Source organism: Canis lupus, chromosome 19 (assembly GCF_003254725.2).
Source record: "Canis lupus dingo isolate Sandy chromosome 19, ASM325472v2, whole genome shotgun sequence".
NCBI classification, from domain to species: domain Eukaryota; kingdom Metazoa; phylum Chordata; class Mammalia; order Carnivora; family Canidae; genus Canis; species Canis lupus.
This window is the reverse complement of record NC_064261.1, coordinates 26,864,789-26,878,515: the sequence shown is the minus strand read 5'-3', so window position 1 is coordinate 26,878,515 and position 13,727 is coordinate 26,864,789. Positions and strand designations below refer to the sequence as shown.

At 36.1% G+C, this 13,727-nt stretch overlaps 1 protein-coding gene across 2 annotated transcripts in view; it reads left to right on the top strand.

Moving 5' to 3' along the window:
• The window catches only part of CNTNAP5 (contactin associated protein family member 5), a 796,284-nt gene that overhangs the window by 390,839 nt on the left and 391,718 nt on the right, over positions 1–13,727 (top strand). For both annotated transcript variants that reach the window (XM_035702065.2, XM_035702066.2), the window contains exon 7: positions 3,443–3,586. In XM_035702065.2, coding sequence (XP_035557958.1) covers positions 3,443–3,586 — 144 coding nt within the window. The remainder of the gene's footprint in view (positions 1–3,442; positions 3,587–13,727) is intronic.

Below are 13,727 nucleotides of genomic sequence, written 5' to 3'. Positions count from 1 at the left end.
GCAGATGCTCAACCACTGACCCATCCAAACGTCCCAGTCATTAGGAGTTTAAACAAAATACCCTGTATTCTTATTTCATAGGGATTTCTGGAAAACCAGTGGATAATAAAACAGCATTCATTTCTCAGTTTAAATAAATAAACAATCAAATAAATAATTTATGTGTTAAATAGTAAGAAGGATATCTAATGTGATATGGAGTCAGAATCAGTATTATATGTACTCAGGAAATATATAAAAACACTATTTTTTGCAAAATTTTATATTGCGATTATTCTTTAATATTGTTTAAAATGTTTTTTTGTTTTGTTTTGTTTTGTTTTGTTTTTTGTTTTGTTTAAAATGTTTTGGACAGGGGCACCTGGGTGGCACAGTCTATTGAGTGTCTGACTCTTGGTTTCAGCTCAGTTTGTGATCTCAGTACCCTGATTTCAGGGTCATAAGATTGAGTCTTGACTTGAGTTTGGTGCTGCATGAGAAGTTGGCTTAAGTTTCTCTCCCCTCTCCCTCTGTCCTTCTGTGCCTTTCTGCATGCACACTCTATCTTTTACTCTCGCTCTCTCTCAAATAAATAAATAAATATTTAAAGAATTTTGGACAGATTTTAGAAAGTTTTTACAAAGACAATGGAATAAGAAAAAAATATATAAACATTGGCTTGGAAGAGGGTTAAGTGTTTTAAATATGTTTTATGATTATTTCCTTTAAAAGTTTAGTAAAATCAGCTAAAACACATATTATTTAATATAAAATTTAATGTAAATATATATTATTTAATATAAATAAATATTCTATCTATCTAGAGAAAATAGTAATATAGTCATGTAATTTATATGACAATGCTTAGTTAATAAAAACAATTCATTTACAATGGAAGTTTTTGAACTGTATTTGACATATATTACTTTCAGGTGTACAACATACTGATTCAATATGTGTATATATTGTGACATGCTCACCACAATAAGGCTTGTTAACATCCATCACCACACATCGTTACAAATTTATTTTTTTATGATAAGAACTTTTAAGAGCTACTCTCTTAGCAACTTTGAAACATATAATACAGTATTATTAACTCTAGTCACCATGCTACCTTACATTGTACAATTTATTTATTTCATGACTGGAAGTTTGTACCTTTTGAGTTCCTCCACCCCCACCCCTGCCTCTGGGAGCCACCAATCTGTTGCCTATATTTATGAGTTCATTTTTTTCTTTTCTTTTCTTTTCTTTTCTTTTTTTTTTTAACATTCCATACGGTGGCAAACTTTGAAAGCATGGAATTCACAGGACTTAATTTAATTATGAGTATGTAAACTAGAGTAAAAAAAAAAAAAAGATAACCTTAAGTGATGTGCCTTACCAAAAACATTTGAAAATGATAAAGACACTGTGTTCTTATATAGAAAGATGAAATACTTCAAAAATATTCATTCTTCTTCAAGTAAATGTGTTTAGGGAAATAACAAATTCTCAATAAATTCTCAATCAAAATTCCAACAGGCTATTTGAAGTAAAACAATTGTGAAATTTAACTTTAAGATAAAATAGGCAAAAATATAAAATAATTCTAATAGAATAAAGCAATGATAAGTAAAAATTAGACAGCAGGATTAATAACCTTAATCACATATTACAATTTTTCTAAGATAATATGGGACTTTTTTTTTCTTAAATTTTTATTTATTTATGATAGTCACAGAAAGAGAGAGAGAGAGAAAGGCAGAGACACAGGCAGAGGGAGAAGCAGGCTCCATGCACCGGGAGCCCGATGTGGGATTCGATCCTGGGTCTCCAGGATCACGCCCTAGGCCAAAGGCAGGCACCAAACCGCTGCGCCACCCAGGGATCCCTAATATGGGACTTTTGAAGAAAAAATAGACATCTAGAAGTAGCACTGGGTATATGAGAAGCTATTCATATAGAACAAAGGCATTCTGGTTGGGAGAACACCTCTTCCTGAAACACCTAGCATCAATACGGCTTAAATTCTTTCTGGAGGTAATATTTCAAAGCGGTGAAGAAACCTGGCTTACACATTGAATCATGTGATAAATGTGTTTATAAAAACTATCGTCTCTCTCTTTTTTTTTAAAGACTTTATTCATTTATTCATGAGAGAGACACACAGAGAGAGAGGCAGAGACACAGGCAGAGGGAGAAGCAGGCTCCACACAGGAAGCCTGATGCGGGACTCGATCCCAAGACTCCGGATCACGCCCTGGGCTGAAGGCAGGCGCTAAACCGCTGAGCCACCCAGGGATCCCCCCCGCTTTTCTCTGAATTTTGTTTATTTTATTTTATTTTATTTTATTTTAGTTTAGTTTAGTTTAGTTTAGTTTAGTTTAGTTTTTTACTATCGTCTCTCTTGTATAATGGGAAGAATATTCACAACCAATCAAGTTTGTTCTTTAAATAGTATTAACATTAAAAAAGTAATTTGTAATATTTTACTACAGTAAAAGAACCGTAGTAAAAAAAAATACAAAAATGAGTATCTCATGTTCTTCCCAAAGACAACCATGATGAACAGTTCGGTGTATTCCCTCCAAGTCTATACTGTATAAACAATTTTTTGTTGTTAACATCATATCCAATTATAACTTGATTTTTCAATCAACATTATGCTTATTTGCCATTTTATCACATTTAATGAACACCATTATTGACAACTAAGTAAGTTTCCATCACATTAACTATTGATTATTTACTTTTAAGAAATTGATGGGATATTTGGATTATTTCCTATCTTTCACCTTTATAGAAAATAATTTGGAAATAATCATGTACATAGGCCTTTTCAGCACAATGCAGACCTTTATTTATTTATTTTTTTAAAGATTTTATTTATTCAGGAGAGACAGAGAGAGAGAGAGAGAGAGAGAGAGAGGCAAAGACACAGGCAGAAAGAGAAGCAGGTTCCATGCAGGGAGCCCGACATGGGACTTGATCCTGGGAATCCAGGATCACGCCCTGGGCCGAAGGCAGGCGCCAAACCGCTGAGCCACCCAGGGATCCCCAATGCAGACCTTTAAACTAGGTTTTTCTGTAGGTGAACAGAGGTATATTATGTTTGTCCCTTAGTTTTCATTTGGCCATACTCTCTCAGATGTTTAAACAAGAGATAAATATAAAGTTGTTGATTTTCTTTTATTTTTTCCCTCCTTCTATAAATTATTGTTTTATTTAGTATTAAAAAGGTTCAGAAAGGAAGTGAAATAGTTTTGTAAAATAAGCCCTTAAAAAGCGAGCAATTATAGTTATTTTTATGTGGGCTAATCAGTATCCTTTTAAATGTGCAATCAAGTGGCATCTATAATTATTTGAGCCACTTGGCTCGCACATACAATTGGAACTACTAAAATTCACTCACTTTCCTTTCCTACTGCTTCAGGGCTTATAACTAAGAGTTGATTTTTTTTTTTTTCTCTTCATAAAGCTTAGTTTTGGAGGAATTCCAGTACCAGGCAAACCTGGGACCTTTTTAAAGAAAAACTTTCATGGATGTATTGAAAACCTTTACTACAATGGAGTAAACATAATTGACCTGGCTAAGAGACGAAAGCATCAGATCTACACTGTGGTAAGTTAACATCTTTCTCAGCATGGTGGTTTCTAAAACATTGGAGTAAGTCTTTTTTCCATCCCTTCTCCTGAACCTCTTTATAATGTGTTTATATTATACTCTTTGAGGTCCTATCAATCTCGCAGGTGAAACTGGAGTATAAGAGAAAAGGCAGGAACTGAATGAGTGTGAACTGCGTTATCAGGAGTAACAATACATTAGAGGCTCCTAAAGAATTCCAATTTCCTGGCTATCAGTTGTGTGCCAGCTGTGGGGAATGTTTGCAGCTAACCCTGTGTTAACATCAGTCTCTTTATTATCTCTGGGAAATGCAAAAGTAGAGCCACAGATCCTATTAAATTCTGTAGCTTGGGAATTATGTATTTGTTTACCTATTATTTATATTGAAATATGGAATTTTGAATGAGAGGTTAAACTTTTTGTGTTTTTGAGATTTCCTTTGAAGCATTTATCATGCTGGCGAGTTATATAGTTTTCTAATTGATTAACATTTATCATCCCTAATAGACTGAGGATGAGAGCTATCTTTCTTTCTTACCACTGCATTCTAATACCTAGCAGAATGCCTTATACATAGTAGGTACGCAATAATGGTGTTAATATTTCCAACTATAATTATGAATTTGTTCATTTCTCCTTCCAGTTCTTTCTGTTTTGCTTCATGTATTTTATATCTCTGTTGTTTAGTACATACACAGTTAGGACTGCCGTCTTCTTGGTGGATTGGTATTTTTATCATTATATAATGTTCTTCTCTATGATAATTTTTGTTGCTCTGAAGTCTACTTTATCTAATATTAATATAAACACTTCTGGTATTTTTCAATTGATGTTTATATGACATATTTTTTCATTTTTATACATTTAACTGGCATATATCGAATATTTGTAGTGAGTTTCTTATAGACACTAAATAGTATAGTCATTTTTAAATCCACTTTGTCAATCTCTTTTTTTAAGAGTTCACCTTCAAGTAATCTCTACACCCAATGTGGGGCTCTACCTCACAACCCCGAGATCAAGAATCCCATGCTCTTGCAACTGAGCCAGACAGGCCCCTCATCAGTCTCTTAATTTTATACTTAAATCAATTACATCTAATTGTAGTTATTGATATTAGTGCTCAAATACCTGTTTATTTTTTGTTTTCTGTTTGTTATCTATTTTTTATTTTTTTCTCTAACTTCCAGTGTGTTTCTTGAATGATTTTTAGAATTTTGCTTTGATTTATCTAGTATTTGAATGTGTTTCTGTGTACAGTTTTGTTGTGGTTTCTTAAGATATTAGGTACACATATTAACAAATTTTACAAAAAAAAAACAAAAAACAAAAAACAAAACAAAAAAAAAACAAATTTTACTAGTATTTCACCAATTCAATTGAAGTTTAGAAACCTTACCTCCTTTTATATTCGTTTATCTAGCCCTGTTTATTATATAATTCTCTTATTATTTCCTCTATATATTTAGAATCATTAGTATCAACATCTAGATAATTTTCTTATTATATCCTCTTTACATATTTCAAATCATACTTTTTAAAGATTTTATTTATTTATTCATGAGAGACATAGAGAGAGAGAGACAGAGAGAGAGAGAGAGAGAGGCAGAGACACAGGCAGAGGGAGAAGCAGGCTCCATGCAGGGAGCCTGACATGGGGACTCGATCCCAAGTCTCCAGGTTCAGGCCCTGGGCTGAAGGCGGCGCTAAACCGCTGAGCCACCGGGGATGCCTATCAAATCATACTATTTTTGCTTTTTGTTATTCTTTCTTCCCTCCTGAGTTTCCAGTTTCCTTGTTTCATCCTCTCATTTCTGTTTTAAACAACTTTCTTTTGCCATTTTTCAAGGTATGTGCTTGTGACAAATTCTTGGTTGTCCTTCAATCTATAATGTCTTGGTAGCTATTCCATTCTTAAAAGATATGTTCTCTGTATAGAAAACTCCGGTTTGGTTTTTGTTTTCCTTCAGTCTTTGAAAAATATTAGGCCATTTTCTTCTGGCTTCAATGGTTTCTGGCAACAAATCCATTATTGTTAAAAGATTTTGCCCCAGAGATAAGCTTTCATTTCTCTCTCAGTGCTTTCAAGATATTCCTTTGTCTTTAGTTTTCAGAAATTTGACCATTTGGAATTATGTGATTTCTTTTGGTTCATCCTGTTTGGATTTCATTCAGTTCCTTGAATCTGTGGCCTGTTGTCTTTCACCAAATTTGAGAATTGTTCTGCCACTTATCTGAGTTATTTTTAGTCCTCCTCTCTTTCTCTTTTCTGAATTCCATGACTATGAATGTAGATCTTTCATTTTAATCCCACAAGTCTTTGATCCTCTGTTCATATTTTTTCTTGGTTTCTTTTGCCTTTTGTTCATTTGGGTAATTTCTATTGCTAGATCCTTAAGTTCACTAATTCTTTCCTTATTCTCTTCATTCTGTTACTGCACATATCTGTTAAATATTTTTATGTCTGTTATTATATTTTTCAGTTTTAAAATTTTTATTTGGTTCTTCTTTACCTTTTCTGTTTCCATGCTAAGACTTTCTATTTTTTGCTGGATCTTCCTATTTTCTTATTTGTCTCAAATATGTTATTGTTCCTTGAAGGAATTTTATTATAATGGCTGCTTAAAAATATTTGTCACATAATTTGAACATTTTTTTTTGTCATCTCAGAGTTAGCATCTATTGATTGTATTTCTTCATGCAATTTGAGGTCTTCGTGTTTCTTGGTATGACCAGGGATTTTTATTTCTTTTTTATTTTTTATTTTTTGAGGATTTCTCTTTTAACCTGGGCATTTTAGGGATTATGCTATGTTTAATCATATTAACTGTCTGTTAGCTATTCTCTATTAGATATCTTTTTCTGACACTATTCCAATAGGGGAGGGGAGGATTTTACCTCAATTCTCCTAGGTAGGGGTAGCCTCCAGGGTTTCTCCTCAGCCCCCATTGACATGTAAGGGTAAAGTGGAAAGGAATGAGAGTTCCAGCTCCCCATTAGCTCTTCAGTAATAACTCCCACTGGCTGGGATGTGTATAAAAGCCTCATTACTGGGATCCCCGGGTGGCGCAGCGGTTTGGCACCTGCCTTTGGCCCGGGGCGTGATCCTGGAGACCCGGGATCGAATCCCACATCGGGCTCCCGGTGCATGGAGCCTGCTTCTCCCTCTGCCTGTGTCTCTGCCTCTCTGTCTCTCTCTGTGTGACTATCATGAATAAATAAATAAAATCTTAAAAAAAAAAAAAAAAGCCTCATTACTGTTCTCCACATGACCTCCATTTCCATCTAGTGTGTATGTGTGGGGGAATATTCTTGTTATCACTAGACTGGTATGAAAGTCATGACTCGGGATCCCTGGGTGGCGCAGTGGTTTGGCGCCTGCCTCTGGCCCAGGGCGCGATCCTGGAGACCCGGGATCGAATCCCACTTCGGGCTCCCGGTGCATGGAGCCTGCTTCTCCCTCTGCCTGTGTCTCTGCCTCTCTCACTCTCTGTGTGTGACTATCATAAATAAATAAAAATTAAAAAAAAAAAAAGAAAGTCATGACTCTGCATTAATACCTCTCCAACATAACAGCTGAGCGGAGGTACACAGTCCAAGCTCTGTCAGACAGGCGGTTTGAACGTACTACAGGGAGAGGCTTGCTACTCTTTGGGAAGGCTTAAAGTCTGCTCTCTACTCAGTCTTCTCTGATACAATCTTGACTAGAGGTTTTGACACCTTGTTATAGGATGAATGGAAATAGGGTCAGAATTTTTTGTACGGTGTTTGTCTGACATAGAGCAGTTATTATTTAAAGATTTTCTCTCTTACTATACTGTCCCTCTCCTGGGCCTATGATTATAAAGAATAGGCTTCTTTTTTTTAAGATTTTATTTATTTATTCATAAGAGACACACAGAGAGAGAGAGAGAGACAGAGACATAGGCAGAGAGAGAAGCAGGCTCCCTGTAGGAAACCTGTTATGGGACTCAATCCCAGGACCGTGGGATCATGACCTGAGTCCAAGGCAGACGTTCAACCACTGAGTCACCCAAGTGCCCCAAGAACAGGCATCTAATTGGGATTTACTTTTGATCCGCACCAGTTGGTCTTTCCAGGTTGTTGACTTCTTCAGCAATACATCTAAGATGTAGGAGACAAAAAAAAAAAAAAGAAAAAAAGGAGGAATTCTTCACTGTTGTTTATTGGGTCTCAAGATCCTTATGTATGCTTTCTTCTCTCCACCATTCAGAGTCATCTTAAGTTTGTTTCATAATTTCCAGCAGTTTTTAGTTATACTTAGTGGGAGAAATAGGGAAAATTGTACTACTCCATCTTCCCAGAAGTGGAAGTCCTTTAAACTGACACTCTTTCAAAAGCCCTGACAAGAGTAGGCCACTGCATCATTTGACACACAAAATCTGATTCTCTTTGTAATCTGGACAGTAGACTCTCTGGAAAACCTATGAGAATGACCTTATGACCATTAAATGACCTTAATGTTTATGTTCCCCCATGGAAAGTATACCTTATAATGAATATTTTATTTCTTTTAGGTATTTGAATTTTATATAAGTAAAGCATTTTCTAAAGTGGCCATTGGATTCCAGGATGTGAGCTAGACTTGCTTGAGGGGAATCATATGTGGTTTAAAGATTGCCAATATTTTTAAAAGTTTGTATCAAATTTTTGACTCCTGTAGTTCTGAAGAGTAAGGATGATGCTAAGAAGGGGTTAATCCTCTGACTCTGGTTCTAAGAGATCAAGTGACATTACTTACCCATCCTTGGCTCATGCTCAGCAGTCTTGACAATTATCTTACCCATGTGTATTCAGGTTGTCCATCTCCCGATTGACCTAAGCACTAGATTGCTAGTGATATTTTTCTTTTTTTTTTTTTTTAAATTTTATTTATTGATTCATGAGACACACACACACACACAGAAAGAGAGAGAGAGTGAGAGAGAGAGATAGAGAGAGAGAGAGAGGCAGAGACACAGGCAGAAGGAGAAGCAGGCTCCATGCAGGGAGCCCGACATGGGACTCGATCCCGGGTCTCCAGGATCAGGCCCTGGGCTGAAGGCAGGTGCTAAACCACTAGTGATATTTTTCTTGAGTCTCATTCAGGAGACTTGAGCCATGTAAAATACAGTCGTGCCCACCCATCGCCAATATTACTAACAAATATATCATAATATACCAGTGTCATTGAGTTCAGTCTGCCTGTTGGCAGTAAGACTCCATGCTACTGAGAGTTTAATGACATGAACATCAACACATCTGAAAGGCAGGACACTACTTGCCGTTGTGCAAGGAGTTGGCAGAGCATGTTGAAACACAAGGAGCTCATGACATTATTCACTTCCATTGTTTATAGACAGGTCCAAAAGTATGCAAGCCTGAGCTTTACATATAAATAACTAAGATCCTTATGGCAGGATTCAAATAGGAAATATCCATACATATTATGTGTTCTATGTATCTTTAACGATTATATATATATTTAAAAATGTGCTGGTTACACAGAGCAAGAAGGAGAAATAAAGGAAAACATGGAGAAAAAATGAATTTCTGAATTTTGGAAGCTTTCATGATCTCTTTTTTTCTGAGAGAATGGTTAACCAAAACTTTAATAAATGTTTTGTTGATTTTATACTACTTTAGCACTTATCAAGTTGCCCGAAACTTTACTAGCATACTTCATTCCTCAGAGTTTAATTGGCAATATTGTTAATATGAAGCACAAGAAATCCATTTAGCACTAATGTACTTGGAAAAAAAATCCCAAGAAAACGGTTTTAGTTTGTAGGTAGACAACCTTTAGTTTTAACCTTCAAAATTTAAAGGAAAAAAAAAAGAGAAGCATTATTTTTATTCCAAAGTGCTTCCATCACCTTGCTTAAGTGAGAATTTATATCACTACACAGACACATACACACCTTTATATACCTAGTCTTTTTCCTTTAGGAATTCTGTGAGGGAAGGGATAGTTTGCACTGTTAATTACAAGTATAAACTCTTTTATTCCCCTACTCAGGCTTAATGTGTTCCCCCAAAGACATAATATCAGCTACAAAATCAGCTTTGCTCAAGTGACTAAGTCACTGCCATGCTAAGTAAGGGCTTTTGAAAGGGATGGTGCTTTTGTCCTTTGCCAGTGTTTACAGACTCTCACACAGTTATTGAGTCTTGGAAAGTTCAGAGTTTAGCAGGAGAGTTGAGGAATCAACAAATCAGGAGCAGGGTATGATAACACCCATAAATTATAAAATGTGATTCAAGGCTCAAGGAAGCACCTGTGTTGGCCTCATCCAGCACAAACCTCTCTAGCAGGCAGCACTCAGGGAGCATCCCCATTGCAATTTGTCATTCCCTTCTGTGGGACCTGCCCATTCCCTGGAGATTTAACAGCTGTTCCGTGGGGATAATTCAATTTAGTCTTTATGGCTCGATTTGACTACAAGACGATCCTCCACATCCCGAAATGCAGTAAAACTAACAGCTTAAAGTAGACATAAAAAATACCTCACTATTCTTCCTCAAATCTTTCATCCTATGCTAATACAGTACCATATAATAAACAATCAGAAAGTAAATGGCCCATTGAAGTGTGTGTACAGTACCTGTAATGTGGATTATTATATACATAATATAAGAAATATATTGCCCTGCTAGTTTCCTGAAAATGATTAATTTCACACCTTCCACTTCACAAGAAATGCTGCTTCCTTGAGCTCTGCTTTCTGAATGTTACATACCCTATTCTAGAGGTAAGGAGAATAACATGATTGGTTGTTGGCTGAGGTCTAACTTTCTTCACTATAGGTCTTAAAATGATTTTTTTTTTCCATTATAAAGAAGAGCATAGTAGAAATGGTCTTGTTGCTTTACTTTGTCTTCAGTACAGGAGGGAAAAAAGCAAATGGCTAGTTGCAGGACTATGAATATACACTTGGCTTTGGAGTTAATTAACCATGTCAATTCACTCCCGTGCCTTTGTCTCCAAATAATTGAAATTAGAGAATGGAATGATAGCCAATACTAAATACATAGAATGATACTCCCAGCCTCATGGCTGTAATTACTTAATGCAATCCCAAAACGTGTTTCCACTCAGCTGATAGGGAAGCCTCAAGGTCTTCTCAAACCAGCACCTGGAGTAGCATAGTAACTAGGCTGATAGACTAGTTACATTCCTTTTTTTTTTTTTTTCTGGTTTTAAAGACTAGTTACATTCCTAAACACATAGGCTTTATATTCGATGATCCCAACAAGTACTAAAAGTAGATTGGTGACATCTTAGGTCCTACTTCCTGAATCTAAAGTTTAATTTATTTCCAAACTGTATGAACCATGAAGTGGGTTTGAGTAGATATATTACAAGCTTGCTTACCTCATTCATTTGAGGAAATTGAATGAGCATCTCTAGTTCAGATTTTACCAAATGATGGGCTCCAATGAAATAAGGAATATAAAAAAGATGTTGCCCAGTGGGCTTGAGTGTAACAGACATACAGATAGGTAAAACAGCAAGCTTCTGTGAGGTTTATTGTCTTGTTTGCATCTGCTGCCACGACAGTCATTGCAGCGTGGTTATTTCCTGCAGCTCTGAAGCCAAGAAAACACAGAGATAAATATGTTTGCACAAGAGATCGTATGCACGCTTACATTGTATATCCACACATCCACACATGCACAGATACGCACACACACACTTGGTGACAGCAACCTTTGTCCTACCTTCCTGTGACCCAGAAAGTTCATAAAAATTGCTCAAAGTCCCTAGTGTCTAGTGAAGCCTATAATCTCTTCAGTTTGTCCCCAGGATCATGTGCTCTGTGATAAATGATACTTTCCCTTGATGGAAGGAATCACTTGAAAAAGCAACTAACATATCATGTCTTCTCTCTCCACATTCCCTGGGTCTTTCACTGTCATTTGACCAGTCTGGCATTCACATCACCAGCTTCTCAGTTGTATACTCCTCATATCCTGGAAAAAATATTTCTAAATTATTAACTTCTGGAGAAGTTGTTTCCTTTCTTTTGGTGAGAACATTAAAATTAGTTTCAAGGTCATATGAGGAATAAAGTGACATAAAGTTAAAAAAATAGTGGAATGATCATCCTCTCTGAAAATCATTCTACCTAAATCTGTGCTATGACTTGTTTTTCTAAGATGGCTGATTTCATTAGCTCATCAAGTAAAATAATTACTTGAAGCTATTAAACAAAATTTCTTTAAAATGTTAAAAATATTCATTTCTCTCTATTTTTTATGAATATTTGGAATACACAGAATAAAACACAAAACCAACCAGAGAGGGAAACACTGTTCTCATTATATGTATTTTGTTTCCATATTTTAAATGTATATTTTAAATAGCATAGACCATATTTTACTGACTCTTTTTTAGCTTACTTCTTATAGTTAATATTTTTCTTAAAATATATTTTATATCTTAAAAAATTTTTTAAGATTTTATTTATTTATTTGAGATCGAGAGGGAATGGGCATGAGCAGGGGGAGGGGCAGAGGGAGAGTGAGAAGCAGACTTCCTACTGAGCAGGGAGCCCTACTCAGGGCTCAATCCCAGGACTCTGGATTCATGATCCGAGCTGAAGGCAGATGCTTAACTGACTGAGCCACCCAGGTGCCCCATCTTTAAAAGTTTTATTAAAAACTTTTAATCTTTTTATGTATGTACATAATTTAAACATTAACTCAATTCACTAAATGCCTTTAAATTCTACTGTGTTTAGGGGATCCTGGATGACTCAGTTACATGTCCAACTCTTGATTTTGGCTCAGGTCATGATCTCAGGGTCCTGAGATCAAGCCCCTCATTGGGCTCCACACTCAGTGCAGAGTCTGCTTGTCCATTTCCCTCTGCTCCTCCCCCTGCTCTCTCTCTCTCTTCCAAATTTTTAAAAACTTTTAAAAAAGAGTTTACTGCGCTTAAATTTTCAGTGGCTCGAATTTTTACTGCCAAAAATAATGTGGTGATTGTAAACATAATAAAAAAGTAATTTTCTAAGATTTAGAATAGGTAACCAGGAGTGAAGATTATTGGGTGAACAATTATGGATTTTTGACTCAATTGTTTAAAGTCTGTACCAGTTTCCCTACATAAACACAGTGTGCAGAAGCACCTGCTTCTCCTGCCAGTTCCACCTCATACTTTCCCCTCATTTGAATATTTAAATACCTTTCAAAAGAGTGAAGCTAATTCACAACAAGGTGGATAGACATAGAGTGTATATGCTAAGTCAAGTAAGTCATTCAGAGAAAAATAAATATATGATTTCACTCATGTACAATATAAGAAACAAACAAACAAACAAAAAACAAACAGGAATAAAAGAAACAAAGAACAGACTCTTAATACAGAGGAAAAACTGGTGGGTGTCAGAGGGAGGGTAGGGGATACATGAAATACGTAAAGGAGAGTACACTTAAATTGATGAGCACTGAGAAATGTATTGAACTGTAGAATCATTATATCATACACCTGAAACTAATATAACATGGTGTGATAGTTATACCTCAATAGGAAATTAAAAAAAAAAAAAAAAGAATGGGTCTAAATGAAACTTGAAATCAACTCAGGGGGCAGCCCAGGTGGCTCAGCAGTTTAGCGCCTGCCTTCAGCCCAGGGCGTGATCCTGGAGACCCGGGGTCAAGTCCCACATCGGGCTCCCTGCATAGAGCCTGCTTCTCCCCCTGCCTGTGTCTCTGCCTCTCTCTGTCTTTGTCTCTCGTGAATAAATAAATTTAAAAAATCTTAAAAGAAAAGAAATAAACTCAGGTTCCTTTTTTCAACAAAACTTCCAGCTAATGAGCTGAGTCTTTTTAGGCTCTTCTGCCCCTCAATAATGCCAGCAATGATAATCCCTTCATTTGAAGACATCTTGTTTCAGAGAGCTGTCTTATAGATAATCATGATGCCACAAATCATGATGCTAATGCCAGAGGACAGTAAGGGGGGTGACAGATGGACCTGTGGCTGTGTTTGCTCCTTTATCCCTGAAACCTCTGCGGGAGGCAGACAGGGGCAGACATCATTGTCCACACTTTATACTGAAAGATGCTTTATGCCCAAGACCAGGGAAAGTCAATGATATATAGTCAGCGTCTGTGTCATTCACAGTCCTCT